Source organism: Vigna radiata, chromosome 10, assembly GCF_000741045.1.
Source record: "Vigna radiata var. radiata cultivar VC1973A chromosome 10, Vradiata_ver6, whole genome shotgun sequence".
In the NCBI taxonomy this organism is placed as follows: domain Eukaryota; kingdom Viridiplantae; phylum Streptophyta; class Magnoliopsida; order Fabales; family Fabaceae; genus Vigna; species Vigna radiata.
In genome coordinates, this window is record NC_028360.1 from 14,412,442 (window position 1) to 14,439,288 (window position 26,847).

At 30.0% G+C, this 26,847-nt stretch overlaps 2 protein-coding genes across 14 annotated transcripts; both read right to left on the reverse strand.

The window, feature by feature from the left end:
- Positions 1 to 558: 558 nt before the first annotated feature.
- LOC106775171 (calcineurin B-like protein 3) lies at positions 559 to 6,152 on the reverse strand. Of its 4 annotated transcripts, none has more exons than XM_014662243.2 (9): positions 6,076 to 6,152; positions 3,683 to 3,840; positions 3,006 to 3,088; positions 2,821 to 2,880; positions 2,441 to 2,549; positions 2,236 to 2,288; positions 1,570 to 1,650; positions 1,038 to 1,150; positions 559 to 754 (listed from the first exon to the last, which is right to left on the reverse strand). In XM_014662243.2, exons 2-9 carry the CDS (start codon positions 3,807 to 3,809, stop codon positions 697 to 699), a joined length of 684 nt encoding a protein of 227 aa, XP_014517729.1. In that variant the 5' UTR covers positions 3,810 to 3,840; positions 6,076 to 6,152; the 3' UTR covers positions 559 to 696. The 4 variants fall into 4 exon arrangements, with proteins under 4 accessions (XP_014517729.1, XP_022642900.1, XP_022642901.1 ...); XM_022787179.1 differs by having other exon boundaries at positions 2,821 to 2,883; XM_022787180.1 differs by lacking the exon at positions 6,076 to 6,152 and adding an exon at positions 4,923 to 5,954 and having other exon boundaries at positions 2,821 to 2,883.
- Positions 6,153 to 13,196: 7,044 nt separating this feature from the next.
- LOC106776132 (BTB/POZ domain-containing protein At5g47800-like) lies at positions 13,197 to 20,968 on the reverse strand. 10 transcript variants are annotated; one of them, XM_014663475.2, is made up of 8 exons: positions 20,193 to 20,968; positions 19,637 to 19,720; positions 16,333 to 16,421; positions 15,760 to 15,884; positions 15,592 to 15,661; positions 15,103 to 15,501; positions 14,280 to 15,020; positions 13,197 to 14,038 (listed from the first exon to the last, which is right to left on the reverse strand). In XM_014663475.2, exons 4-8 carry the CDS (start codon positions 15,816 to 15,818, stop codon positions 13,511 to 13,513), a joined length of 1,797 nt encoding a protein of 598 aa, XP_014518961.1. In that variant the 5' UTR covers positions 15,819 to 15,884; positions 16,333 to 16,421; positions 19,637 to 19,720; positions 20,193 to 20,968; the 3' UTR covers positions 13,197 to 13,510. The 10 variants fall into 10 exon arrangements, with proteins under 10 accessions (XP_014518961.1, XP_014518960.1, XP_014518959.1 ...); XM_014663474.2 differs by lacking the exon at positions 20,193 to 20,968 and adding an exon at positions 20,007 to 20,186; XM_014663473.2 differs by lacking the exon at positions 20,193 to 20,968 and adding an exon at positions 19,870 to 19,988.
- Between the last annotated feature and the right edge of the window lie 5,879 nt (positions 20,969 to 26,847).

Consider the following 26,847-nt stretch of genomic DNA (forward strand, 5'->3'; position numbering starts at 1 on the left):
AAATGGTTACATGACAAATGCAAAATTTCCAAATCTAATTTGATATATTAAATCTTCTAAAAGTAGGCTTAGTTATTATTTTTCTTATTAATTTTATTGTTTATTATTATTATTTTAATTATTATTATTATTCATATTCTTCTTTTTATTATTTTTTTTCTTATTTTTACTTTTAATATAATTAATTTTCCTATTTTATCCTGACTATCATATTAATACGGTATTATCTTGTTATTCTTATTATTTTTCTTATTACCAGTATTATCTTATTATTATTATTGTTATTATTCTTGATTTTTGTTTATTATATTATTATTTTTATCAGTATTTTCATTGTTATGATTTTTATTCTCTTCTGATTACTATTGCTTTTACTATTAGTATTATAATTATTATCATTATTACTATTTTAATAATAATATATTACTAATATCTTTCTTTACTATTACATATTTAAAAACCCAAGAGAGATATGATAATAGAAAGTGAAACGTTGGTTCCTGCTGCTATCTCTGTAAATATTGTATACCTTATATCCTCTTCTGCGTTCATTCCTAATGAACAAATCAATGATAGTCCATTTATTCCATATACAAACCTTATCTACCCAAAAAGGAAGCCAAAGTTCAATTCAATGAAAACAAAAAACAAAGCATTTCCATTTCAACCATATCTCTCTCAGATAATGTAGTTGCCTCAAACATCGTCAACTTGTGAATGAAATACAAAACTGGGAAATGTAGTTGTAATATCTCTGCCAATAAACAATTTCAGAGATGTTAGATGCTTAAGCTTTATAACAAAATGTGAATCAAGGTTCAACCAAACTACAAAACACTGTATGGATAATATGGACAACCAAGACAAAATCAAAGTCCAGTCAGGCTTGATTTCTGAATCATTTAAAAACAAATAGATTGAGTTTCTACATGTTATTTGGGTCACAAATATCATGATTTATTTTAACAAATTAACATGCAAGCGTGCAAATATAAAGTAGAAAGATTTGATTCTGTTAGTAACAGGAGGAAACTCACTTAAGATACTGAAGAGTCATATTTTTAAGAAGGGAAGGATGATGTAAGACAAGGTTTCGCCATTCTTCCTTGTCAATCTTCCCATCATGTTTTGTATCAGCTTCCTCAAATGTCTGATTAGTTTTAGAAATGTTAGTGACAGCAAAAGAATGACTTGGCGTGTCATGATCATCAAGTCAACAATAACATGTTTAGTATGCTTTATCTAGCAGAGAAATTAAGTACAAACTTCAAACTTCTGTCCGTACATGACGAAAATAACACTAATTAGTCACATTGATCAATAAGGTCAGACGTCTTCCTCAAAAATAACACTTAAAAAGTGAAACTTGGGAAAGTATGAATTGGCTATAACTGACATGCTTTATAAAGAAGAGGGAGAAAGATAATAAATTTCATACACACTAACAAAGGGCCAAGCATAAATTGAAACTAAGAAATAACTAAAAAGGAACTTATTACTGCTTCAATATACCTAGACTTATGAACATAAGATTAGAAATATACATTGAAGTTATCAGATAAAGAATACCTTGTCAATAATGCTTTCAATCACATCATCTGCAAGATTCATGCCAGCTTCGGCTAGAGTAGCCACCACCATTTGTTTTAACTACACATAAAAAAACGGGCATATTGATAGGTTTGATAGAGTTTACAAAAGAAGGAAAAGAGAAGGTAGTTAGTATAGTTGTAATTACATAAATGTAACAGACTATTATAAATAGTCTTATTAAGAGGTGAGCAGGGGATTTTTTTGAGAGGAAGAGAAGGAAAAGTTCAGGATTATTGTGGAGAGTAAAATTCTCTCGAACAACCTCTGGGGAAAATATGTTGTAACATTCTAAGCAATTTCTATGCCTTTTACATTGGTAGGTGCAGAATTGGAAATAAAGCAATAAAGATTTACTACAGAGTCTTGTGTCCAGTTGTACTTTTCGTGATTCTATCACATATCTAATATATGCACATACTGATTCCAAAAGCATGTTGGAACAAACCAACTCCAAGGAACAATGAAACAAATTACAAAACTTTGATCTTTGGTTCTGAAACATAATTTTAATTTCCTCTGTAATTAAGTTCTAGGCAGACATTTCAAGTTTGAGCTTATGCAAAAAAACAAAAATAGCAGTCCTACATGGTGAGTGACCAAAACTCTATTTATTCAACGTCGTATAAGAATAAATTAAATCACCTCCTGTCTCTTAATAAATCCTTGCTGTTTGAGATCATACAGTTGGAATAAAACTGCAAAAAGGGGAAAGTTAGGAATCCCCACCAAGCATATAAATATCAATAACAAATAATTATAATTCTAAAAATACTCTTTCCTTTCTAATCCTTAATAATTGTTGTTGGCTAGATGACATCTAGAGTCTTAAGAAATATTAGTTGCTTACACTCAATCTTATCATTGATTGGTGCATTGGGATGAAAAATAGAAAGAGCAAGTGCAAACTCTTTGAAATCAAGTATCCCCTTATGCTTTGTGTCAAACAAGTCAAACACCTACAAAATTTAAACAATAAAAAATCACGAATGGGGCAAATACATTTGTAGAAAGGGGTCATATCAAATGTATATGGCATGTAACTAAGTTCAAAGTAACTGGATCATGACATCACCCAAATAACAAACTATATTGGAACAGTTGAATTTTCCAAAAAAAATAAAATAAAAATACTTCACTAGTTTTGTGTAATCTTTATTCATTTCCTTGAGTAGGAAAGGTTAAAAGAATTTAAAGACAACACCACAAGAAATTAAATATTTTACGTACCCTATCCGCAAATAAGCTCTCTTTCTTGGTTGTCTTGAACAAGGCCAACTGAAATTCATCCTGCTATGTAAAACAGAGCAATTTTATTTTATGGATATGATAGAAATAGTTTCATGGTTCCAAGAGGTTGAAAAGATAAATATAATTATAAAAACATTATGGAAGCATGATACGAGATTACCAACCTTAGTAATTAGTCCATCATCAATTACTGCACTGCTGATCTTCTTGAATAGTTCATACAGTGCTTCGATCTCACTTACACTAACTGCACTTAAATAAAAGTAGTTGGGTTCTAAGTCTTAATAAAAGGATTAGTAGAGTGCTAAAGGTTATTATACAGATCCATTTCAATCCAACATCAGAGTCTTCAAATGCCTTGAAAAGGCCACTGTCTTTATTACCACTTTTGTTTAGTTTAATATTCGTGCATGGCACCTCCCAAGGAGAGAGGAAATAAATTTTTGCTACTTTTGAAAATAGTGTGTGAAATACACTTCCATGGAGAGAGAAGAGAGTTGTAAAAAGGTTAATCAAGTGAGTGAGACTTTCACTCTCCAAGTTGAGGGTTCTAATTATAGAATAGGAATAGATTGGTGCAAAATTCTATATACAGTGATAATAAATTGGAATAGGAACTATATTCTATCAGTGCTATTTGGAGGAATAGATTGAAACTTTAGTTTACCTATTCCTATTCTATTAGTGCTATTTGGAGGAATAGAAATACGAAATTGAAGTATTTTAGTTTACAAATACTATATACGAAATTAAAGTTCCAATCTATTCCAATTCCAATTAAAAATCACACTAAAGTTCCAAATATCATAAAATGGAAAAAAAAATAGAGATAATAACATACACACTGTTTCTCTTGCAAGTGCTTCCGGATTTCCTAAACCTCTTGGCTGCTGCTGGGACAGATCAGCATCACAAAAGCTTAGCACAGCAGTATACAACTGCTTTAATCCATCAAAGCACTGAACCATGATCTTTTCCAGATGTCAAAACATTCCATAGCTGGAAATCCCCACAAAAAAAGAAAAAGTAACATCAATAAACAGTGCTTGTATCATGAAAGAAAAACTCCAACCATAGTACTTAAAAAAGAAAACAATTCTTTTAAGCAAAATAACCCAAGGACACAGAAAGGTTATAGAAACAGAAGGAATGACTGTACAAAAACTTATGGTGAACTTTTCATATTATCACCTATATTTTCTCAGTCTAGTTTGTTTCTCCATATGCTCATGGGCAAGGGGTAAAAAGAAAGACCAGAGATAGGGGGAACGAATTGATTAATTAAAACAAGATGTAAAATATAAAACAATGGACAGACAAATTGAACATACACCTGGAAGTTGATTGAACAGTCCCAAGAGATTTGTCAACATACACAGAAAAATTAGGACACTCAAAGTACATATGTTTGAAAGGCATTGAATTAATAAGGTAAACACCATTAACGATTTTAATAATATTTATACAAATTCCAAATTATGGTTGCATTTACTACCATAAACTTGAAATTCCCATCCCAATATTTAACAATTTAGGTGAGTATTCGCTATTAAATGAAAAAGGTGCAACACAAAGTTGAGTAGCATCTCATATTAGTTAAATCACAATAAAGATTATTTGTTGTATTTTAATAAACATATTATAGATACGATTTCAGGAATGAAAAGGATGGAATCTGTCTACGAAACTAGCTTTCACAAAAATATTATTCCAAAAGGGAGAAGGGCATTGATATACACATAATGATTGAAAAACAAGCATGGAGTGCTACTTGATGCAGATGAGACAGAGGCAGAGGAAGTGATACACTGGCCAAGGTTTTATATTTTCATCTTAAACACTGCAATACCGAAAATTCACTATGTTTATGAGTACACTACGAATAGGAATGCAACCAAAATGACACAGAAAACAATAACCTGTAGTATATTTAAACAACATTGCAGATAAGCTAAGCACAAACATGGTATACTAAATTCCACATAACACTAACCATAAAAAAACACAAGCAATAGAACCACACTCTGTAATGAAATGGGCAAAAACAAGAGAAATGTTTTAATCAAAGACTTAACACTCACATATAAATTCCCTCTGAAAATTCCCCTTTACTCCATCACCACTCACACAATACAAGAGGCCCAGACAAAAAGAAGGTATATAAGATAGTCAACTTCAAGTGTTTCCTTCTAGTCCAAGAGGAGAAAACAATTACATTGTAAGACAACAAATGCATCTATAATTGGTATAACTACAAGTAAATGTTTGATTAAATCCAGAAATATCAGCCAAAACCAATACAATCATAAATTATCTGATTTACATTCCATTTCAGAAACCATTAAAGGAAGCCTTCTACCTACCTTCATCATCACACGAATTATTGAATTTAATATGCAATTACTCATACAGTCAATCCAAACAACAAAAAAGAAAGAAAATATGTTATATCGTATATCGACAATCGAAGCATGTGCACAGCCATGCATAATATTTCCATACAGTAAATAGCTAGAACAAATTTCTGGTTTCGCCATCTAGAAATTTATTATTCAACCACGTACTCATTGTCTTTCTTGAGAATTCAACAAGTCAAGAAAAATCTTTGTACCAGACCTACCAAACAGTCCCATATTCCACCCTTTAAAGACGGATAGTTTAACAATATGTAGTTGCTTTCATTACTTAAAATCGTTGCAGACCCCATCAAACAGATTCATCCAATTCCCCTTTAAGCAAATATTCTACAACCACAACCATGGAAGGCAGATACATGATCTTGAATAAACACACACATGAACTCATTCTCTCGATAAACTGGGCCAAAAGATAACTTAGAGGTGAGCACAGTTATTGACAAAAAAGCTAAAAGTGACTCTGTAAACCAGATAAATGGAAAATCACAGGTTCAACAACATGGCACAAAATTCAAGCTTCCTTTACATGCATCAAGCACGGCAAGAAAGACAAGAACATCGTGACACTACACGAGGCCCTGAATTGAATCCCATTGAGATTTCAAAATGGCATTTTTGAAAAACTTTTAAAAACAATAAGTGACAGGAATAGTGTAAAATTAAACAGATTCATCTTCTTTGATTGCTGAATAAACAACACACAAAGTTAAAGCTTTCAAAATCTCTGGATTAATTAAATGGAAAAATAAAAATAAAACTTGCAAATGATGAAGACAAAGCACTGCAGAACTGAGTGCAATGGAGTAGTGGGGTTTACCTTTCAGAAAAACCAGAGAAAACAGAGGAAGTGGACATGTTTTTGTCTGTGTGCTTTACTATGAAACTCAATGGGAGAAACAATTTATTGTTTGTGTGTATTTATATTTATTTTTCAAAGAAATGTTATTTATTAATTGCAAAAATGGGTTTTTACTAATCAATATCCTTGGGAAAAAGGTGACTAATAGAAATATTGAAAGCCATAAAAAATAATTTTGAACAAAATATCTTCTTTTTGTTGTGTCCTGCTAAAAGAATAAAAATTGTTTTGTAAACTAGCTGTCAAAATTGAAAAAAGTTTGATTTTTGAAAGAAAAATATGAGGGTTATTAAAAATGGAAAATAAACCATCTTATTCTATTTGGATACAGTTTTTGGAGAGAAGAGAAAAATAAAAGACAGAAACTTCACTGGTATGGTTTAGCAGCTTCATAATAAGTGACATGTGGCTCTTTGACCGGTGGTTTCAGTTTTTTTTTTTTTTTTGGTAGTTGAACTAAGTAATAACATTTGATAATAGTGATCATGATTGCAAATACTAAATGTTTCTGTTAACAATATTCTATATTCGTTTTTAGATATATTAATTACTGTGATATGAATTTTAAGTTAAGTATAAATTTGTGTTAAATTAAAAAGTACTATTTTTTTTGCTTAAGAAAAATAGAGTGATTTCATTTATCAAAATAGTTTGATGTGTTAATCGGTTGAAGGTGAGTGTGGCTGGTGGAATTAGGGTTGTGCTGGTTTGATGATATAATGTATTTTTTTAATTCTAGAGGAACTCATGAGTAGTTTTTTCAATTTTTTTAAGATACAATGGTTTATTTATATTTGTTTTATAACATATTTGGAAGATGGTTTCTAGAGATTTTGGTTTAAAAGTAATTTTATTTTAGTATATCATGTTTTTCTTTAATTAATAAGTGGTTTTTTTTGGAGTCTCAGAAGACAATGTTAATATTTAAATTTTTTATGCATAGTTCAAAGTTTTTTATGATTTATGTAAAAAATATCATGTAATTTATAAAAAATAATATAAATGTTTAATATTTTATTTTTAAGTATTTGTTTATATTTTTTTTTTATGATAAGTATAGTTTATCTATATTATACATAATATAATTTTTATTATGGATTTAATGTAATTATTAATGAATTTTGAGAATGTGAACATGACATACATGTCAAAAGTTTATAATGATGTGTAATTTAAAAAAAAAATAGTTTTTTATATAAAAATATAATCAACCAAAAATAATGTTACAAATATGATTTTTATAATAAATAAATAAATTATTTCTTTCGGATGAGGCTTTTTGGTCGACAACTAAATTTTACACCAACTTGGTAGAGTGACACTAAGTTTTCTTCCTACATGTCAGCGTATTTAGTACATTATTCAAAAAAAAAATTATGAGCTTATTAAATAAAAAACGTATGATTTTTAGTGTGTCAAATTATTATTAAATAATAATAAAATAGTATTTTCAGTGAACTTTTTTCTTAGATAAGAGATTAATAAAAATATATTAGTGACTTGTCTCTTGTTAATACTTTCTTTTATATACATATTTTTTATTAGTTTTCTGTGCAGAAAATATTAAACGAGAATAAATATAATTAATGTCTTAAAATGTTGTTATCTTTACATTTTAAAAATTTTTCAATATAAACATTAAATTATACAAAATAATAATAAATAAATATATAACAAATGAAAATGTAAAAAAATATGCAACGCCCTGAAAATGGTTTTTTAATTTAATGTGGTCAAATTGAAATAATATTAATATAATTTGCTGTAAATGTATGAAATATTAATTTAATGTAACTACTGTTGTATGCTGTGACAGTAATTAACTTTCCATTTTGTGAACTGTTTAAGATGATAAAAATAAAGAAAAAGAAATATTCACAAAAAAATCAGATCGTTAAATTGGTAAGAAAATTATTGATATTTAATTAATGTAGCCATTGTTGAATAAGTATTTAAATAGTATTAATAAATATACTTTTAATAATATATTAAATATTTACTATATACTAACATAAAAATACTATAATTAAATTAGTATATTTAGATTATTTGAAAAGTTCTGATAGGTTGGTTACAGTTAGGAATTGATTTGATCATTAATACTATAATAAGAACTTCTATAATTAAAATTGTCGTCATTTTATGTTCATATTGATAAAATAAGAACTTCTATATTCCATGTAAACAATTAAAAAAATAGATCATTATTAAATATGTAAAAGTACTGATTAATAATTCCATTAATATATCAATTTTTAAATTAGGATTAAATAATCTTAATTAAATACATTATGATGATAATATAGTTAATGAGATACTAACATAAAAGTAATATAGTTTTGGCCAAAATCTTTTGATAATGTTGTTGTGAAGACTATAAGCATTTTCTGTGAAAAGTGATTTGTTAATTCGACAATATTATAGCGATCGACAACATAACTAATTAAATATTATTCTTGCAAGTTGCTTTTGAAAAAAAAAAAATAAGTTCATACTATCTATTAAAAATTTGTAAATAAAAAGTCAATACAAATCAATAACATTAATTATGAAGGCACTCAATTTTGAAAATGTTAGCTATATTACAATAATTCAGTTTGACTTTTTTTTTTATGACTAACTAACCCGTGATTAACTCGTTTTATGTGTATAAAAATCTTAGAAATAAAATATTATAAAAAAAAAAGTTAATATAATGATTTGTCTATTTTACACAGTTTGTGTGGACAATAATTTTTTTCAAATATTAAAAAGTAATATTTTTAACGGTAAACAACCAACCAAATCCGTAATTGCTTTAACATAGTTGCAAAATTTATAAAGCAATCAAACTAAATATCTCATCTTGATTTTGTTGTATATATTTATTACATATACACATATACACGTAATTAGTGTACACTCGTGAGTTTGAGATTTATATAAAATATAAATGAAAAAGTTAAACAAACATGTGGATTAACTTGGACTAAATATGAAAAAAAAGTGTTTAAAGAAAATAAGCATGATTAATTTATTTAGTTATGTTTTCAATCAATTTTAAACTCATGTTTATGTCCTGTGTTTTGTAAGTTTGTTATTAATATCTTTCTTTTTGAGGTTGACAGATTCTATAAAAATAAATAGCTTAAGAGAAATCGGGTTTAATAGAATGTTTTCACCACATTCATAATTTTGTTAGGAAGATACATGGAAAGGGGAAAAGAAAAACATTTTGAAAGCGAGGATCATCATACATGAAAGTGAAAGAATATATATTGTTTTTTTAAGATTTTTGCGATAATAAAATAATGTTCTCCTTTGTACCACCTTCTCCTAATCATTATATCTTTATATAAGATACCTTTTGATTTTATCAAGAAGTCCTTTATATTTGTATTATCATATGATATGTTGAGATAAACTTAAATTTTAAGATCTTATTAATAATTTTATTTAAATATTATTTTATTAGTTTTTAGTCTAATAATATTTAGTTTGATTTTAATAGAGATAAAATAGAGAAACGTAGTTATGATTTTCGGTATTATTTTAAGATAGATTAAATAGATTTTATTTTCAAGATAGTTGATATTTTATTTTTAGTGTTTATTTTTATTTCCGTAATATTGTAAATATCATGGCTATTTAAAGCCTTTCAATTATGAATGAATAACAAACTCAATTTTAGAAAAATATTTGAGTGTGTATATGTTGAGATCTTCCTATTAGTGGTACCAGAGTTTTATGCTTTGAATACTGAGAGAGGTAGTTAATGGGATGAGTGTGCCACAATTGTCGAAAAATATCAATTATGACAATAGGTCTTTACAAGTGAAGACGTTTGGTACATAATGAAGGATGGGTACAATGAACCCCCGGATGATGAGCATCAGACAATGAACCAGATTGTTGCATTGAAAAAGACACGAGTGAAAGACAAATCAACTTTGTACTTTCTGTATAATGCAATGGATGAATCTGGATTCGAGAAAATAGCTAATGCAAAGTCAGCAAAAGAAGCATGAAAATTTTTGAAGGTGGCATACAAAGAAGATACTCGTGTGAAGTAGGTCCGAGTACAAGCTCTCAGAAGAGAGTTTGAACATATGGAGATGGATAAAAACGAGGGAGTTGTCGAATTTATAGCTCGAGTGCAGAAGATGGCCAACCAACTCAGAATGAACAAAGAAGAGGTTCCTCCATGTTGCGGAAAAGATGTTGACAAATCTAACAAATGATTTTGAAAGTATCGTGGTCACTATTGAAGAGACAAAGGATTTGTCAACTCTCACTATGGAGGGGTTAGTTGGGTCATTAAAAGCCCACGAATTGAGGAAGAAAAAGAAAAAGAGGGAACCCAACGATCAAGCACTACAGGTACAATTTAACTCGAATAAATCTCAGATTACTCAAAGCTGAGGTCTTGGCAGAAGAGGGCGAAGAGGCCGAGGATGAGGTGGACGTGACCAAGGTAATTTTGAGAATGATAACGAAGAGCAAACCAGTCAGCAAAAGGCCGAGAAGACCCAACAATGGATGAAGTGATCTCGGTAAAGGATGCAACAATTGTGAAGGAAAACCTGGAGAAAGAACTCAAACAAAAAGATGAAGAGATTCAGCAAATAGGGAGGCTGTAACGCCCCGGCAACTTATAGGGACTGCTGACTGCCCCCACACATCAACACGAGGCTTTCCAGTGTGCTTTGTCCTCACTCACACACTTTCCAAGAAAACTTCCTGGAAGGTCACCCATCCCATAATTACTCTAGGCTAAGCACGCTTAACCATGAAGTTCTTATGAGTTAGGCTACCGAAAAGCAAATGCATTTGTTGATATGAGTAGCCAAATCAATTCCTTTAAGCTATCCTTCAATTGTATAGTCCCATAGTTATACAGTCTCTAGATCCCTCTCATTCCGATGTATGTTCGATTCGTCCACGTGCCCCTTCCATTGGAAGCCTGCCAGGAGCCGCTCCTTATCCATGCCTCTTGCACCGGCGATCACTCCCCGCCCTCGTCAGTGCCCGGGTGTCACATGCCCACCAGCTTCCGCTTCATGTGTTTATTTTATTTTCAGTGTTTATTTTTACTTCCGTAATATTGTAAGTATTACAACTATTTAAAACCCTTCAATTATCAATGAATAGTATACTCAATTTTAAAAAAATATTTAAGTGTGTCTATGGTGAGATTTTCCTATTAGGATGTTCATCTTTTTGACATATTTAAGATTATCCTCCCACTTGTAAAGAGTTGTTAAATGAAGAAGTAAAATTATTATAGTCAATTTTTTGTGCTTGGCTCTTAGAATGAGTTATTATGTAATCTTATCTTGAACTTTGGTTTAAATGATGACAATCACCATTCATCTTGGATAGGTCCATCCCTATATAACATGTCACCTTTTCCATCTCTTCCAGTATCTTTCTTTTTCATCTTTGATCTTTTATTTCAAATTATTTATGTTCTTCGTCCTGTTTTTACAATTCATTATATTTATTTATTTTGTGTTCTTTTTATCTTTTTAACTGAGTTTTTTAAGTGGATCATCATATTTAAATAACATTGTTATCTTACTATTTAGTGAATATAATCTTGAAACTCTTACAAACAACCTAAACCAACCTAAACACAAACAAAATCTTCTAAAATCAATTATTTTTTCTAAAGGAATAGATCTATAATTTTATTATTTCAAAGTTTATGACGTTTTTGTTTTTCCATATGAATTTATTCATGATCATTGGTATAAAATTTTCTTAGTATTTTTTTCTTAAAAAGAACCTAATAATATTAAAGTGAAGTTATATGAAGATATCAAAGGAAAGAAGCCTATGACATAATATGTACAAGGAGCTATCGTGATTTAGTAAACTATTTTGTGAGTAAGTTCAAAATTCAAATAAAGTGTTAAGACATGTTTAATACTTCTAGTCCACATTTATTTTTAATTTAATCATATCTTCGATGTTGTAACGGAAGTTATGAATTTTGATTGATAGATATATTTATGATTGTGTATTATGAGATATGGGATTAGATAATTTTATTACAAATGATGAAATATTAAAGTTCATATTATTGGTCTTTAAATTTTTAATTACATTATATTATCTTATTTTTCGTGTTAAATATTTTTTTATTTTAATACTTAGTGACTGTGTCTCAAAATGTTAATAGATGATTAAACAAATATAAGACTTTTACAAAAACAAACATAAAACACTTAACTAATATTTTTGTGATATATTTACTTCTTACCATGTTTTGAAAAACACATTGAATATATATATATATATATATATATGTAAACCCTTGTAAGTATGTTTAAATTAATTATTTTGCATCTAACAACCAGATAATGTATGCAATTGCTATTAAATAAAAATATTTCTTATTTTAAAGAAATAATTATAAATATAGATAATCACAAACTTATTTTTTAATTTTTACTATTTATTTAGGGTTTTATGTTATTAAATGTTTTAATCAGAAATGAGTGTTATATGTCAAGGTGAAATGAGATATGCCTTTAAGATATGGATATCATGTTATCTGTTGAATATCAAAACCCATTTGCAAAATATTTTTCAACATTCAAGTTAATAAAAGCTTTTTTTTTTTTAGAAAACAGAAAATGTATGTGTATTGAGTAAAAAAAGTGAGTGAGTTATTATTTATTTATAATTCTTTGTCACAATAATAAAAGGTTAAATTAACAGCCAAACTACTAAAACAACTTTGAGATGTTTCCCTTTCTCTTCTCAATGTGATAGATGGAGAGAAACAAATAGCATATTCATGCAAGACTACTACAGAAAAGGATGCAAAATACCACACTGTAGATTCTGCCATATTTTATCTAATTAGTTAGAAAACAGAAGCTGCACAAACTTATCAGTAAAAGGATGCTATGTTACATAGTAAATATGAAGAAAGAAAATGATAAACTAAGGAAGACAACTGATTTTTTCCACCAAACAATTTTCTCTATTTTCTAGTTTTAACAACTAAAAACAGTTTTTGAAAATGGAATTCAAGCATACCCCAGTTTTTATTTTTTGGTATAAGCATAACTATGGCCAGTAATAACATCACTTTTAAGGCTAAGGTTGTTCGTTTTCCTGTGCCACAAACACTATAAGTGATTTTATTCCTTTTCATATAAGGTAATTGAAATGTAATGAAAACAGTGTCAATCTGAGAGAAGTCAACTGCATTTGTTGCAATGACCTCTTTGATAAATACAACTCTTTAACAGTGACAGAAAGTAGAAATGACAATACTTTGCTTACATTTATGGCACTTGTAAAAAAGAAATGATAAGAATAGAGGCTACTAAGTCCATATATAGGGAAATGAGGATTGCTCTGAATGTTTCAATTTCGAAGATTGCAATTACTATTCTCTCTATCTTCCCTTTTGACGGCCATGTTCTGATTTTTTGCTTCTTGCCCTTTGAATGCTGTTCTTAGAATCCAAGTCCAACTTGCTGCTTGACATTCTCTCTTCTTTAGCTACCCTTAACTTTTCTGACCCTATCTCTTCAGTGTCTTCTCTTATAACCATCTTTCTTTCCAAGTCCAATGCTAATTTAGCATCTGATTGTTTAGCTTTGTGTTGACCCTTTTCTCTATCTTCAACTTGAGAGGTTCTTCTTGTGACTTCTTCTTTGTTTATTAAAGACCTCTTGCCATGACTATCTCTAGTGACTGGTCTCATTTTTGCTCCTAGCAGTAAATCATGTGGTTTTTGCAGCTTGGAACTAGTGGTTTCCATAGAATCTTTTTCTTGTTCAAAGTAGAGGAGCTGCACCACAGTTCTTAATGGCAGAGATTCATTTTTAACTGCATGTGCACGCACTTCTGGAGTCAGCCTTTGGCACTCCAGAATCCCACACAAACGCTTTTTGTCTGCCTTGCTCAGGTCAGGATGCACCTGTGTATGCATTGAACATAAGTCACATCATGCATGCACCATAATAAGAACCAAAGTACAAAAAAATAGAAGTTGATCCTTAAACCAAAATTAACTTATATATTATGTTTTGATGTGAAAAGTGTGTTAGTGCATACAATTGGCATCTCAAGGTCCTCAAAAGAGTGCTAAAATGATGAGCATCTTTATTAGTATGTAATAAAAAAAGCTTATACATGTTATGTATGCCATAGAAATTCACCTTCAGATAGATGTTGATAGCCTGGTAAAGATCATCATGCTCTAGTCGGCCAATAGCTGGCACAGTTTCAGCCAGAGAGACAAACTTTGACACTGGCATATTATCATCCCTTGCCACCACTTGAAGATAGGAATCAATGAGCTTACCAACATTTCTGATTGATTTTAACAAGTGTCTGTTATCCACAGCACCAGGGTAGAGTCTTTTCCAAAACTTTAAGAAACTTTCCAGCACTGCTTGAACTAACTCGGTGTCATACAAATTTTGGTCCAAAGAGGATGTTGAAGGACAAAGCAGGTCACTCACTGTTGCCTCCTCAAACTGTATACTGGCTCTCTTCACCAGTTCTGTTTTTGTCACTGGGGAGACTCCAAGAGGGCCTGAAATGCTGAGGAGCCTTAACAAGAAGCCAGCTGAAACTGACCCTCTATCTGCGGGAATCATGCTCACAATTGTCTCCAGAATTTTTCGGTTAATCGCTTTGGATTCTTCTGTTATTGCTGCAGAACCAAGTGAATTTTTAAGCTTTGTGATGCCAGGTAGCCACTTACAAGCATAGACATGCAAAGCTTCACCAATAAGCTGTGGTGGGAGCACATATGTTGATCTAATAGCCATTATTATGCATCTGAAAAGATCTATGTTAAGATCAGACACATCCTCAGTCCACCAATCCTTTGGGACTGAATGATGCTGCTTTCTAGTATAACCAGGCCTTGTGTAGGTGTAGGACCACTTGACCTGCACATAATCAACCTTGTTAAACAAAAATATGTGTCGAGTATCAATCTGTGAAAATAATTTTATGGTCTCAGTTCTTGACCTGGGGTGGGGGTGTAAGAATTTTCTCAATAATTGAATCAATGCATTTTCTTGTTATGCCAAGATTCTCGGACCACTCAGGTAACTTGTCAGTGGCCTGCAGTGCTGCAATAGAGTCCTTCCATCCTTCAAGAATGCATGAATTGAAGAAAGCCTCAAGTTTGCCTACAAAGTTTCCCTTCTCAATGGACTCATTCATTTGTAGGAGCTTAGCGGCGCAGAGTGCAGGAACAAAGTTATGAGCACTGATATTGATTGAAACTCCATAGCAGAACTTAGCACAGAGTTCAAAAGCATCTGCACCTCCGGGCATATCATGAAGCTCTAGAGGAACATTCTCAGAATCACTAGAATCCGAGCAAAGTCTTTGTAGAAGGCCACATTTTGGAAGAAGCGAAGACTGCGTCCAACAAAAATGAATTATAGATTTAACAAATATTGAGTTACTACTATCTTTTTGCACACTTCGCACTCTATCTAATTCTTATACCTTGTGTAGCAGATAAGTGGTATCATTGATTTTTATCACAAGGTCAGCTTGTACATCTGAAACCAGACTCCTGCATTTAAGATATGTCAATACATGTTAGTTTTTGTACACATAAATAGAGGGAGAATAGGTTGCATGCCACTCTTGGACCAAAGCTCGATAAAATACCTGGTGGCTTGTTCAGTGTAGAAAGTATCAGGCCTTGTACCAAGTTTCATGAACTTCATATTTACTTATTGTGATCTACTTCCCAATGGTCAAGAAAAACCTCTACTTGAAAGCCTGAATAAATTCTGCATACCACAACTTTAATGATACTACAAATCCCATAATGTGAATGTTAAGATACCGTGCAATTGAACATAAGAAAGATATATATATATATATATATATATACACACACACACACACACACACAGAGAGAGAGAGAGAGAGAGAGAGAACAGCAACACGTAATTTATAAGAAATCCCTTTTCATGCTTGAATTAAAAGGGTCATGTAGTAGTGGCAAACTCGAAAGACATGGTGAACAAACATGATTACTCAACTTATATCATGGTTCTGGTTCATGATTATGCAACATTCAATTTAAGAGGTGGAGGAGTGAGTGAAGAAATAGCTATAGACGAAGGTCAAAGACCAGGACATGAACTCATTTGATACCATGTCATCCCCATACCACTATGTGAGAGAAAAATCCAGAAAATAAATGAGAAAAAAATATATGCAAGAAAACCTTACCGCAACTTTCGTATAACAATGCCCTCACAACCTCATTTATTTGCGTATAACTCTGCAAGAACTTCAATTTATAGATGTGGTGTTTTCATCTGCAGATTAAAGGAAACAAGAAACAATCAAATCCAGCTTTTGCCTATATGCACTGAGAAAAAAGTATGCAGAACAGTAACTATATAGAGAAGTACTACTTATGCTAGATGACATGCGTTGATGCAAGTTTGTCTCCACTATAGAGCCTTTGGAAATTATTTCCAACTTCACGCTAAATTAAACAAGTGAAGCAAATGATTAAAATTAGGTGGCTGTCGACACTCTAATTGAGTTAAACCAGGTTTCAGATCTTTATGCTTACTGTGATGACTCATTACGCTATACAACTCATCTGAATTGGGCTGTTCAAGTTTTGAGAAAGGAAAACCTATGTCAACCAACAAGAGAAGCACAAGGAAACTGATATTGGAAAATACTCATATCAACGTTCCCTTATAATAACATGACTGCTACTTAAGCCCCTGTGCCGACAAAGTAGTATCCATTTGATTTTGATTAGAAGTGAAGTTTCTTTGTCCTGTTTCTACCTTAATAGTTATAGCACATGGTTGTTCAAGAGCTTTGTCTCTAAGGCGATCAGTTGATATCTTAAAAAGCCACCCTCTATTATAAGTTATGCATACCATTTGGGCAAATATTCAAATGATCTTAAAGGGGTTTGTACCAAACTGTCTGCATATATTATTTTCTGAGAAATCATATTGGATAAAGCAACAGCATGATTTAAACTTGACTTAAATTATTGCACATATCAGCATCTTTTTCCTACTCTAAATATCTCCAATGCTTATTGGAAAAGGTGAAAAGTAAAAACTCAATAACTACTCTAAAGCATATAATGCAGAAAACAGGATAAATTTCGAACTTTCCTGCAAACTGCACAGCCGTTTTACATGTATAGCTTAGAAAACTAGAGTGGATAAATGTCTAGAACTAATACTTGGCTGCACTGCTCAATTTGATTTTGTAGAAGAAAATCATCCTTACATCCAAAACCAACTTTAGGAGTATCTTGTTGGACAGATCCGAAAGGTGAATCTCCTAACTGATGCATACCTACTTTTACTTTGGTGTCAGACCCTGGTATGCAACTTTGTATACCGACCTATCCGAATCAAGCTACATTGAATTTCCCAACTGATGCATTCCCATTTCATTACCTTACTAATGTTGCTAGAGTTTTTCTTTTCTGGTATTCTAGAGGAAATTTGGCGGTATGTGATATCAAATACGACTCAGTCGTTTCAATTAATCGTACTTGGTCCAATTATTTATCATATGGATAACGGTTGATATTTACTGACGGAAAAAGCACGAGTAGCTTGTTAATCGAATGATAAACATTGGTAAGCAATAATGAAAACATAAGCAATCAAGTAAGCAAACATACAATATTATTTCCTTTTTACACTCTTCTGAACAGTACATATTGCCCCCATTAATAAATGTCACTTCAGCAAAAATTTGTTCTAAATGATCTGTTGTTTTTCACTGCCAAGAAAAAATTTATTTCCTTTTTTCCTCACCAAAATTCCCTTCTCCCTCCAAGAGCATAAATTAACAGCATTTGCTTTCAAGAAAATGACAATACTTTCTTGTTCTGGTTTTTTTCATAGTTTTTTAGAACAGTTGTTCGTTTCCTATCCTTGTACAGTACTATAAAGTGACACTAATTTGAGAATGGGGGAGTGTAATAAACTCTGGTAAAATGAAAAAAATGACAGAGAACCAATTATATAGACAGAAGCACACAAATAATATGCTGAGAGACTTTTCATTATTTTGTGTACTGATGAAAACTCATCCAACCCACTCAAAAAAATTATATTTGAAGAAAAAAGCAGCAGCATCGAAAAAGTGCCTCTATACAGCAAAACATACATGTTTTACGTTGATAGATGGTGCCTGAGTTGTGAAGTTGAAAATCAACTGTTATGTGAGACCAAAAAAATATACTATAGCTTTAAAAGTGCCTTCCTGTTTGATCGTAAGGGTATATAAATCCAAAGCAAATATGGACCAATACACACAGCTATCTTTTCAGAAAAAACTATTGATTCCACATATATAAGGATGCATGAATATGTTAAGAAAATACTAGCATGGAAGTCCGAGAGAAAGTGATGCTCCAATCACATGACCACTGACCAATAGCTTCCTAAGATAATACAAATGTCATCCATGTATAATTTTTGTGAGGCTACCTTGCTCAGTCGCTCTCATTGTGTATCCAAAGAACATACACATATATAAACTAACATAGACCTTTTTTCTATTGAAAATTATAATTGGTCAGATTGGTCATCATCCAAAGTTTGGTGTGCTCAATTATCCTACCCTTTATTAAGTACATAGGAACCAAGAAAGACGGATGACAACTTTTTCTTTCTTCCATTATTTCTCTTTTTCTTCCCAATTTTGTTCATATAATAGCTGAAAGAGCACAGCATTATTAGTTCCACAAAAGCAAGTCTTTAGGCAAGCTTCATATAAAATAAGGGAATTAAAGAAGAATTTATATACAATGCTTCTGAAAGTTGAGGACAATAGTGCTATTTCTGTGAGGCCTTTTCCACCGTTCATTTGTTAAAATCTGGCATAGAATTTGGTCTGTGCTTTCACAGACAAGTGGAGGCAAAGCAAAAAGCACCGTGTTTGTAGCACAGCACCTATTGCTTTCAACAAGACACAAAAAAAAAGGGCTTCATGTGTTTTTCTTCCAAATAATATGGCATCAGAATCTTACAAGGCACTATTTTCTTAGAGGTAATAACTCTCACAGATCCCAATTTAATGATCACCGCCAAAATTCAGAAAGTGTATAGTTAATTTCAGCTGCCTTTGCTCAACACAGAACCATTGACATCCCCTGTGTGATTCTTGGGTGGCATTTAGCTAATTATGTGGCTCTTCTCTTCTCCAATTGATAAAAGTTCTCTCTAGTAGTCACTCTCCTCTCACCCTTCACAAGAAGGTTTTACCACTTCCTTTTTGTCTTTTTTCTCTTGGATTGCTTTTTCAGAAAAACAAATTTATGTCTGACAAAAGTGCTCTTCATCTGTATAACATAATGAAAAAGGTTTTTAACTGGTTGTGAAGTGGCAAGTCAACCAGAAATGCTTTAATCAAAAACGCTCCCTACTCCCTAGTTATCTTCCCATGCTTTCACCATTAGGCCTCTCATCACAGTACTAAGCAAATGCATTGGAAATGTCCAAAGAAATGTAAAAAGTAAAGAAAGCAGAAGACGTACCCGTGAACATATCATTGATGTTAGTTGAATGATATGAACCAGAGAAAAGCATTCACAACTGAAAAAGCTGCAGTTCCGAAGCAACTGTACAAAACGAAGAAAGTAGATGAAGCAGAAGCAGAAGCATCAGTTTTTGAAGTAAAGGTAGCCAGAGAGTAGAGATATGTGGTGGCCTAAAGTCAGAAAGAAGCATATATGCATGGACATGTGAAGCAGGAAAGTGAATGCTTTACTAGTTTCATGCAAGTAATCCTCAGAGACAAAGAAATAGAGAGAGGGTTAGGCTATAGTTGAAAAGGCTCTTGTAGAAGCAACCAGGGAAGGCACCAACACCAAGTGAAGAAAAACGAGTAGCACAATGTCTCCTTACCAAGAGTGCTATAGAGTACAACATTGAAAAGAGAGAGAAGGAGTGGTTCGTTGGAATTAGTCAACATAGTAATGCATCAAAAGCATGGCATGATATAGTCCTTTGAATAGCAAATAGAATGCAAGCAATATAGAGAGAGAGAGAGAGAGTGAGGGAAAATTGAAAAAGAAGTCTTTCAGTCTTCACCTCAACAGCTTCAAAATTGGTGATGTATGATTAAACCACAAAAAGCATGCAAAGCAAGTGGGTTATGGCATTGGAGTGCTCTCCTATACTAATTGAAAAAGAAGCTTGTAGTGGGGCCTAGTCTCAACATAGGTGAAAGATACACTGTGCATTCATCATCATGCTTCCCCCCACTAAACCTTGGGATATTCTTCTTCGATTAGGCCTATGCTTGGGCCACCCTTGTGTGCATGTTGTCCACCTGTCCATTTCTCTGCCGTTTGTTACATCAACCCTCATTAAATTTTCCTCTGACTTCTCTCTTTTGCCTTCTTTTCAAGGCCAAACACAGACAAACCTTTCTCTTTCTCATCCCCATTCCCTGTCACTGCATGATTTTATTTTGGTAAAAACTTGCATCCATTTTTCTCTCTCAGGCTGCTATAAGATACTGATGCATAAGAAGAAAACGCGTGTTCATTACTATGCTGATCTTTAACATAAATCCGATCACACGTAAAATAAAATTCTAATCTTAAATGAAAACTAAAAGCAGCCATAAAAAAAATTGCCCTTTTATATTTGGTTCATGATTCATGTGTGAAAGCTTCTTCTCTCTGCTCCTGTTCATTCATTCGTGCATGGGGTGTTGAGCTCCCCACTGGGGTCCCCAGATGATTTTATTTGATGTCATAGACAAGGACAAGGGACCCCTCAGCAATCCCTTCCGCTGAAAGAAGATGGGGTAACCATTATCAAAAAGTCTTTAATTAGCACTAAGAAACAACAAGATAGAGAGCAAAAAGCTTAATGGTTTGGTTTTGGTGTCAATCTTAACAGCTAGCTAGCAGAATATGTATACCAACAAGTGGGTTTAGCAAGAACATAGTCAATTAAGGACTCAACTTTTAGTGAAAAGAAATTATTATTGAAATAGAAAACTAATTTCTTTTTAAGTTAATTATTCAAACTCTTATATTCGAACATGTTTTTAGGTGTATCTAAACATATAATTATTGATATTGTCTTATGAAAGAGATGCATGTGGAGGAAAAAGAACAGGGGAAAATGAGAAGAAAACGTATAAAGATAAGGTGAAAGCAATATATTTGGTTGATTAATTTTTGGTCAAGTCCAACCCAAATGATGTTATGACTAAGGAATGATGGAGATTGGCATGATGAAGATGATGATCTGAATAACACATGATCATGATAACGGTGATGATTATCTTGAATTTGTTTATAGTTTGTGAATGAGATGTTGGTATTATTGTACAGTGTCCAAAGCAATTTACGAACCGACCATGTGACTTTCCATGAAGATTGTCAGTAATTTCTGTGTTGTTTATTGTGCATGCACCACTTTAATTGATTTGCTTTTTTTTCTTTCTGACCCTCCTCAAATTGTCACACATATATAACAATCGTGATTTAATTCTATATATATGGTATTTGTAAAGTTAAATGCCTTTTATTCTTTTAATAATTTAATTAAGTTTTAAGCTTTTATAAATTTAAGTATTTTTAATTTAGATTTTATTAAAAAATATTTATATAGTTCTATTTTTTTATATTTTTTAATTGAGTGTTTGTTATTTAACTTTTTGTTAATCAGATGACAAATATGTTATCTTATTATGTTATTTTGTTTATTTATCTCAACGTAAATTTTTTAAGATTTTGTAGTTAATATAAAAATAATATTAATATTAATATAAATAATTGTTATTTTTTTTTAAAAAAAAGTTTTGAATAAGAAGATCTTTATGTTGGTAAATAATTTTCACGTCATCAATGATTAATAAATTATTCCATTTTACATATTATCTTTATTATCCAAAATAACAAAATTTAATTGTAATTTTATATTAAATTGTAATTTATTATTCCATTATAAATTGTTAACATAAAATAAATTAATCTAAACAATTATCAAATTAATTTATACCCAAACACTGGTTTTGAATTTGACAATTATTATTATATACAAGTCTCTTTTATATATATACACGACTTTCACTAAAAGGAAACTTGTAACTTTTTTGTTACATCAATTATTGTTGATATTATGAGATGTTACAACAAATCTATGAAATCTAATGCTTTTAGCCTTTTACAACATATCTTCTGGTTTAGCTTTTTTGTTTTTTCTTTTGACTTTGTGGATTAATTAATTACCCCATTTTAGGTAATCTTTTCATTACTTTTTATTTTATTTTATTTTACCCACGCAGCTTCTAGCGTATACTAACTATCATAATAAAAATTATTATATTATTATTATGACTTAAAAGAATGGTAATTGAGTATAAATACATTAATGTATATTGGTGGGAGAATAAATGGCTAAGGTTCTTTCTTACCATTTTCATACATAATATGATTACCCTTTTCTACAATGATGCAAGTTTTGACACTTAAAAATTCTTATAATAGCAATTAATTATGTCTATATTTATGTGAAGTGGGAGATTTTGAAACTTGACATTTAATTAATAGGTTGCTTTGATAATTTGTGAAGATACATATGGTGAGGCATGAATTAATTGGTAAAGATTTTATCAATAATGGCAATGATATATGTGTAAATCTCCAATTAAAATAATAAGTATGGTCAAAGGCTACTTCATCATAATGGGTCCCACTAATTGGAAGCAAATTAGGGTTTTTTTTTGCTACCCATTTGAGCAGACAAGTAGTTTAGTGCACAATAGAATGTTTGACAAGGTACAAAGTAATTAATTATATTCTTTTTTGTAAATAATTGACATTTCTTGACCAATATTAAAACATCTTAGGCTTCTTTCGTTGGTTCTATTCGTAAAGAATTTCGTCATTTATTGGTTGGTTTATTTATGAAACTATTTTTCTTTGATTACTATTAGAATACATATAAATTGTCCTAATGCAACCATAATAATTAGAGAAAATTTATTAAATAAATTGTAGCATAAGTACTCAAACTTTGATTTCGAAATCTATCAAAACTTTACGATTTTCGAAGTTGAACTGAATGAGATTTATGTCTTTTTGATATTGAACTCAGTGTCCTTTGAGATGGAGTCTATAACTAATCCACAACCATACAAAGAGAGATATCTCATTGCATGCTCACAATATCAAAATAAAGACAAGTAATAACAAGATAACCATGCATTTAATATGCATGTCATTAATCCACAAGCAAAACTATCTCATAATAATAATAATAATAATAATAATAATTATTATTATTATTATTATAATATATATATATATATATATATATATATATTGAAAATCTCACATATAATATATAAAAAAGATAAAAATAAATTTCATTTTACAGATTGATTTTGTAAACTTTATTTAAATTTGAAGTTCATTATTTAAGATGATATGAAAGTCATTTGAAACATATCTTAGTAAAATTTAATGTTTGTTAGTTCTATCATAACACTCACTGATCCTACAATTGAGATGTATACAAATTAATATAGGGTGTGTTAGAGATCCACATCAACTATAAGGATAAGACTTAAGTTAAACTTAAAGTTTATTATTTATAAGAGTATAGGTTTTATATTACTAACTTTTTATTAAAAAAAACAATATCTCGTAATTACTTGATTACTTGGTAAGGATATCAACTTTGTGAACATGATTCAAATTATGAGATTTGTGTACATATAATAAGGAACATGAGATATGTATATTCGTTATTTTCATAAAAGAGGATAGTATTAAGCTTCAAACGACATAAATATTATCAAATGTATGCTTACAACTTTAATACATTTCATTCCAAATTATTTTAAAACCTTTTGAATGTATTATCTTCAATATAGAAAGAGTTTTTCACTTCGAACACAATTCTCTTGAACTTCATTCGTAAAATCTTCCAAATTGCTATTATACTCTTCATCTTGAATTCACAACCAAATACTAACTTCAAGTGTCTTGTTTTAACCTCATATCTAAATGTAATCAATATGTCTTTTATATACAATGATAGATAAATGAATCTCACAAATTTCCACTTCTTAAAATAGGCATAGATTTGAGAATGTTATTTTCTAGAATATTGTTTTAGTTTGATAAGTGTCCAATTTATTTGATTTAAGATATGTTTTTGACATTTAAAATGCATGAATTTGATATATTTTTAAGTAAATCAAACATTTTTAGTTTAGAAATAGAGAATGTGGCAGTGATAATTAGTTAAGTGTGATTTTAGTGAATTTTTTATAAAAATATAATACTTTTTTGTAGAATTGAAAAAATTATGCAATTGAAGTATATGATTGATGTTGAGCGTTGAGAGGCAAATAAAAAAATTAAAGAAATGAAGAAAACCTCTAAGAAAAGGAAGTATAAATTGGTTAAATCTGAAAAGTTTGAACATTGAGATAAAGAGTTGAACCAAATAAAACCTTTCAAATGAGGAAGCCTCAAGGTTGAGCCCAATATATATATATATTGTTTATTTTAAACTTATTTAATTTTTGTTTATTTATATACTTTTCATTATATCTTACCAATATTGCAAATCAGTGACAAATTAAAATTGTTTTAAAATTTGAACAAATCCATATAAATACAACACTTTTTTATGTTACAACTGACTTAGTATATTCGCTGAAAGATAAAAAGAAACACTAACATTTATAATATGATTTTTTCAATATACACATAAAATTTATATATATATATATATATATATATATATATATATATATATATATATATATTAGTCAGTAAATTTAGGTCTAGTTCCTATTTTTACTTGATTTTTTCTAAAAGAAAAATTGGATCATAGGACTTTTCCTGATTTCTTCTCATATATCCAATTCACTCAACAAGTTTCCTAGTAAACTTTTCGTGCAAAACTCATTATTACTTTGGGCGATTTAAGATTATACCATGAATTTTCTAACTTCATTGAAGTATTTTTTTTTTCATGTCAATTGTAATCCCAATAATACAAATTTCAATCACTACAACAATACTTTAACATAATTTTGTTGGTATAAAGTTAAATTTTAGGGTTTTATTAATAATTTTGTTTAAATTTTATTTTATTAGTTTTGGGTCTAACAATATTTAGTTTGATTTGATAGAGATAAAATAGAGAAAGGTAGTTATGATTTTCGGTACAATATTATTCTATGATAGGTTAAGCATATTTTATTTTTAAGTAAGTTGATATTTTATTTTCAGATTTTATTTTTATTTCCATAATATTATAAGTATTATGACTATTTAAAGTCCTTCAATTGTCAATGAATAATAAGACTTAATTTTGAAAAAATATCTGAGTGTATATCGGAAGATTTTTCCAACAGGTTTAAGTATTATATTCTTAATTATCAAGATGATAATTCCAAGAAAAAGAATCTCAAGATGAACCGAATATAAAAGTCTACAACAACACAATTATCAAGATTATAATACTTTAGAAATGCTCTTTCTTTACCAATTCAATAGTTTAAAAAAAGTCTCCTAATGACAAATACTAAAAGAGATATAACTGATTTTATACCCTAATATGTATGAAATATTCCAAAAAGGAGGAAAAATTATGCATACCTAAATTGCCAAAGCATGATTCTAATGACTTTGTCGCGTGCATAATGTATCTAAAGTGACATTTGATAAACCTACATAATTAAGAAATTAATATTTTACATAAAAGATTGTTAACGACTAAATCACGAAACGGAATCCATATATTGTAGAAATGGAATTTTTTACATGAAAATATATTAAACTATAAACTATATAAACAAAATAAAATTGTCATTAACAATCAAAGATGTACACGTTCTATATGTAATTATATAGTTATTTCATATGTATATTAAACATATTCTTGTTCACATATTTACTACAAAAAAATGCATCACTATTTAGCAAATTGTTTTTATGTCTTAAAATGTATATAAAAAAATTAGATGAAATTTAAGGGTATAAATGATAAAAGAGTAATTAATTTTATTTTAAACTTTGAAAATATAAGTTAAATATGAACACAAATATTTCAATAATACGATATTTAAAGATAAAAATCTGTTCATGTTAGCAATATTAACTGTAAAAAATATGATATTAATAAGTAGTTTAATCAAAACAGTAAGTATAAGGGTAAAAGAAGTGGATGGAGAATACATTAAATGTTTGGGTAAAATTTATTTATTTGTTTATTTCAATGAGATAAAATAAGTTAGACATTGGCTAAAATTTAGTAAGAAAAAGTTTTCTAGAAAATAAACAATTTTCATGAATTAACTTATAATAGATATGAAACTAATTATCTTAAAATTGTTTTGAATAAACTTAAAACTACTTACAATTAAAATTAATTAATAAATAATTAAAGTTTTGCAATTATCCCAGATAGCTTGTGTTGAAAATGATTTGAAGAGAAGGAGGTTGGTCTAAAAGTTGGGACAGAGAAAAGTTGTGTTGAAGGATGTCACCTCAGCTCTCAATTGGGTTATGCTGTGTTTGTTTAATCATTAGAAAAAGTGCTTCTCTTTTTTGACTGCAACAATTTTCTTTGACTCTTACTTTTTTTAACTGCAACTATGCATGTCAAATTCCATTCCGCAGAAATTAGTTTTTAAAAGTTTTTCTTAAATATATGATCATTTTGTTAAAAGGCATTACATGTTTGTTTTTCATTCCAATTTGAT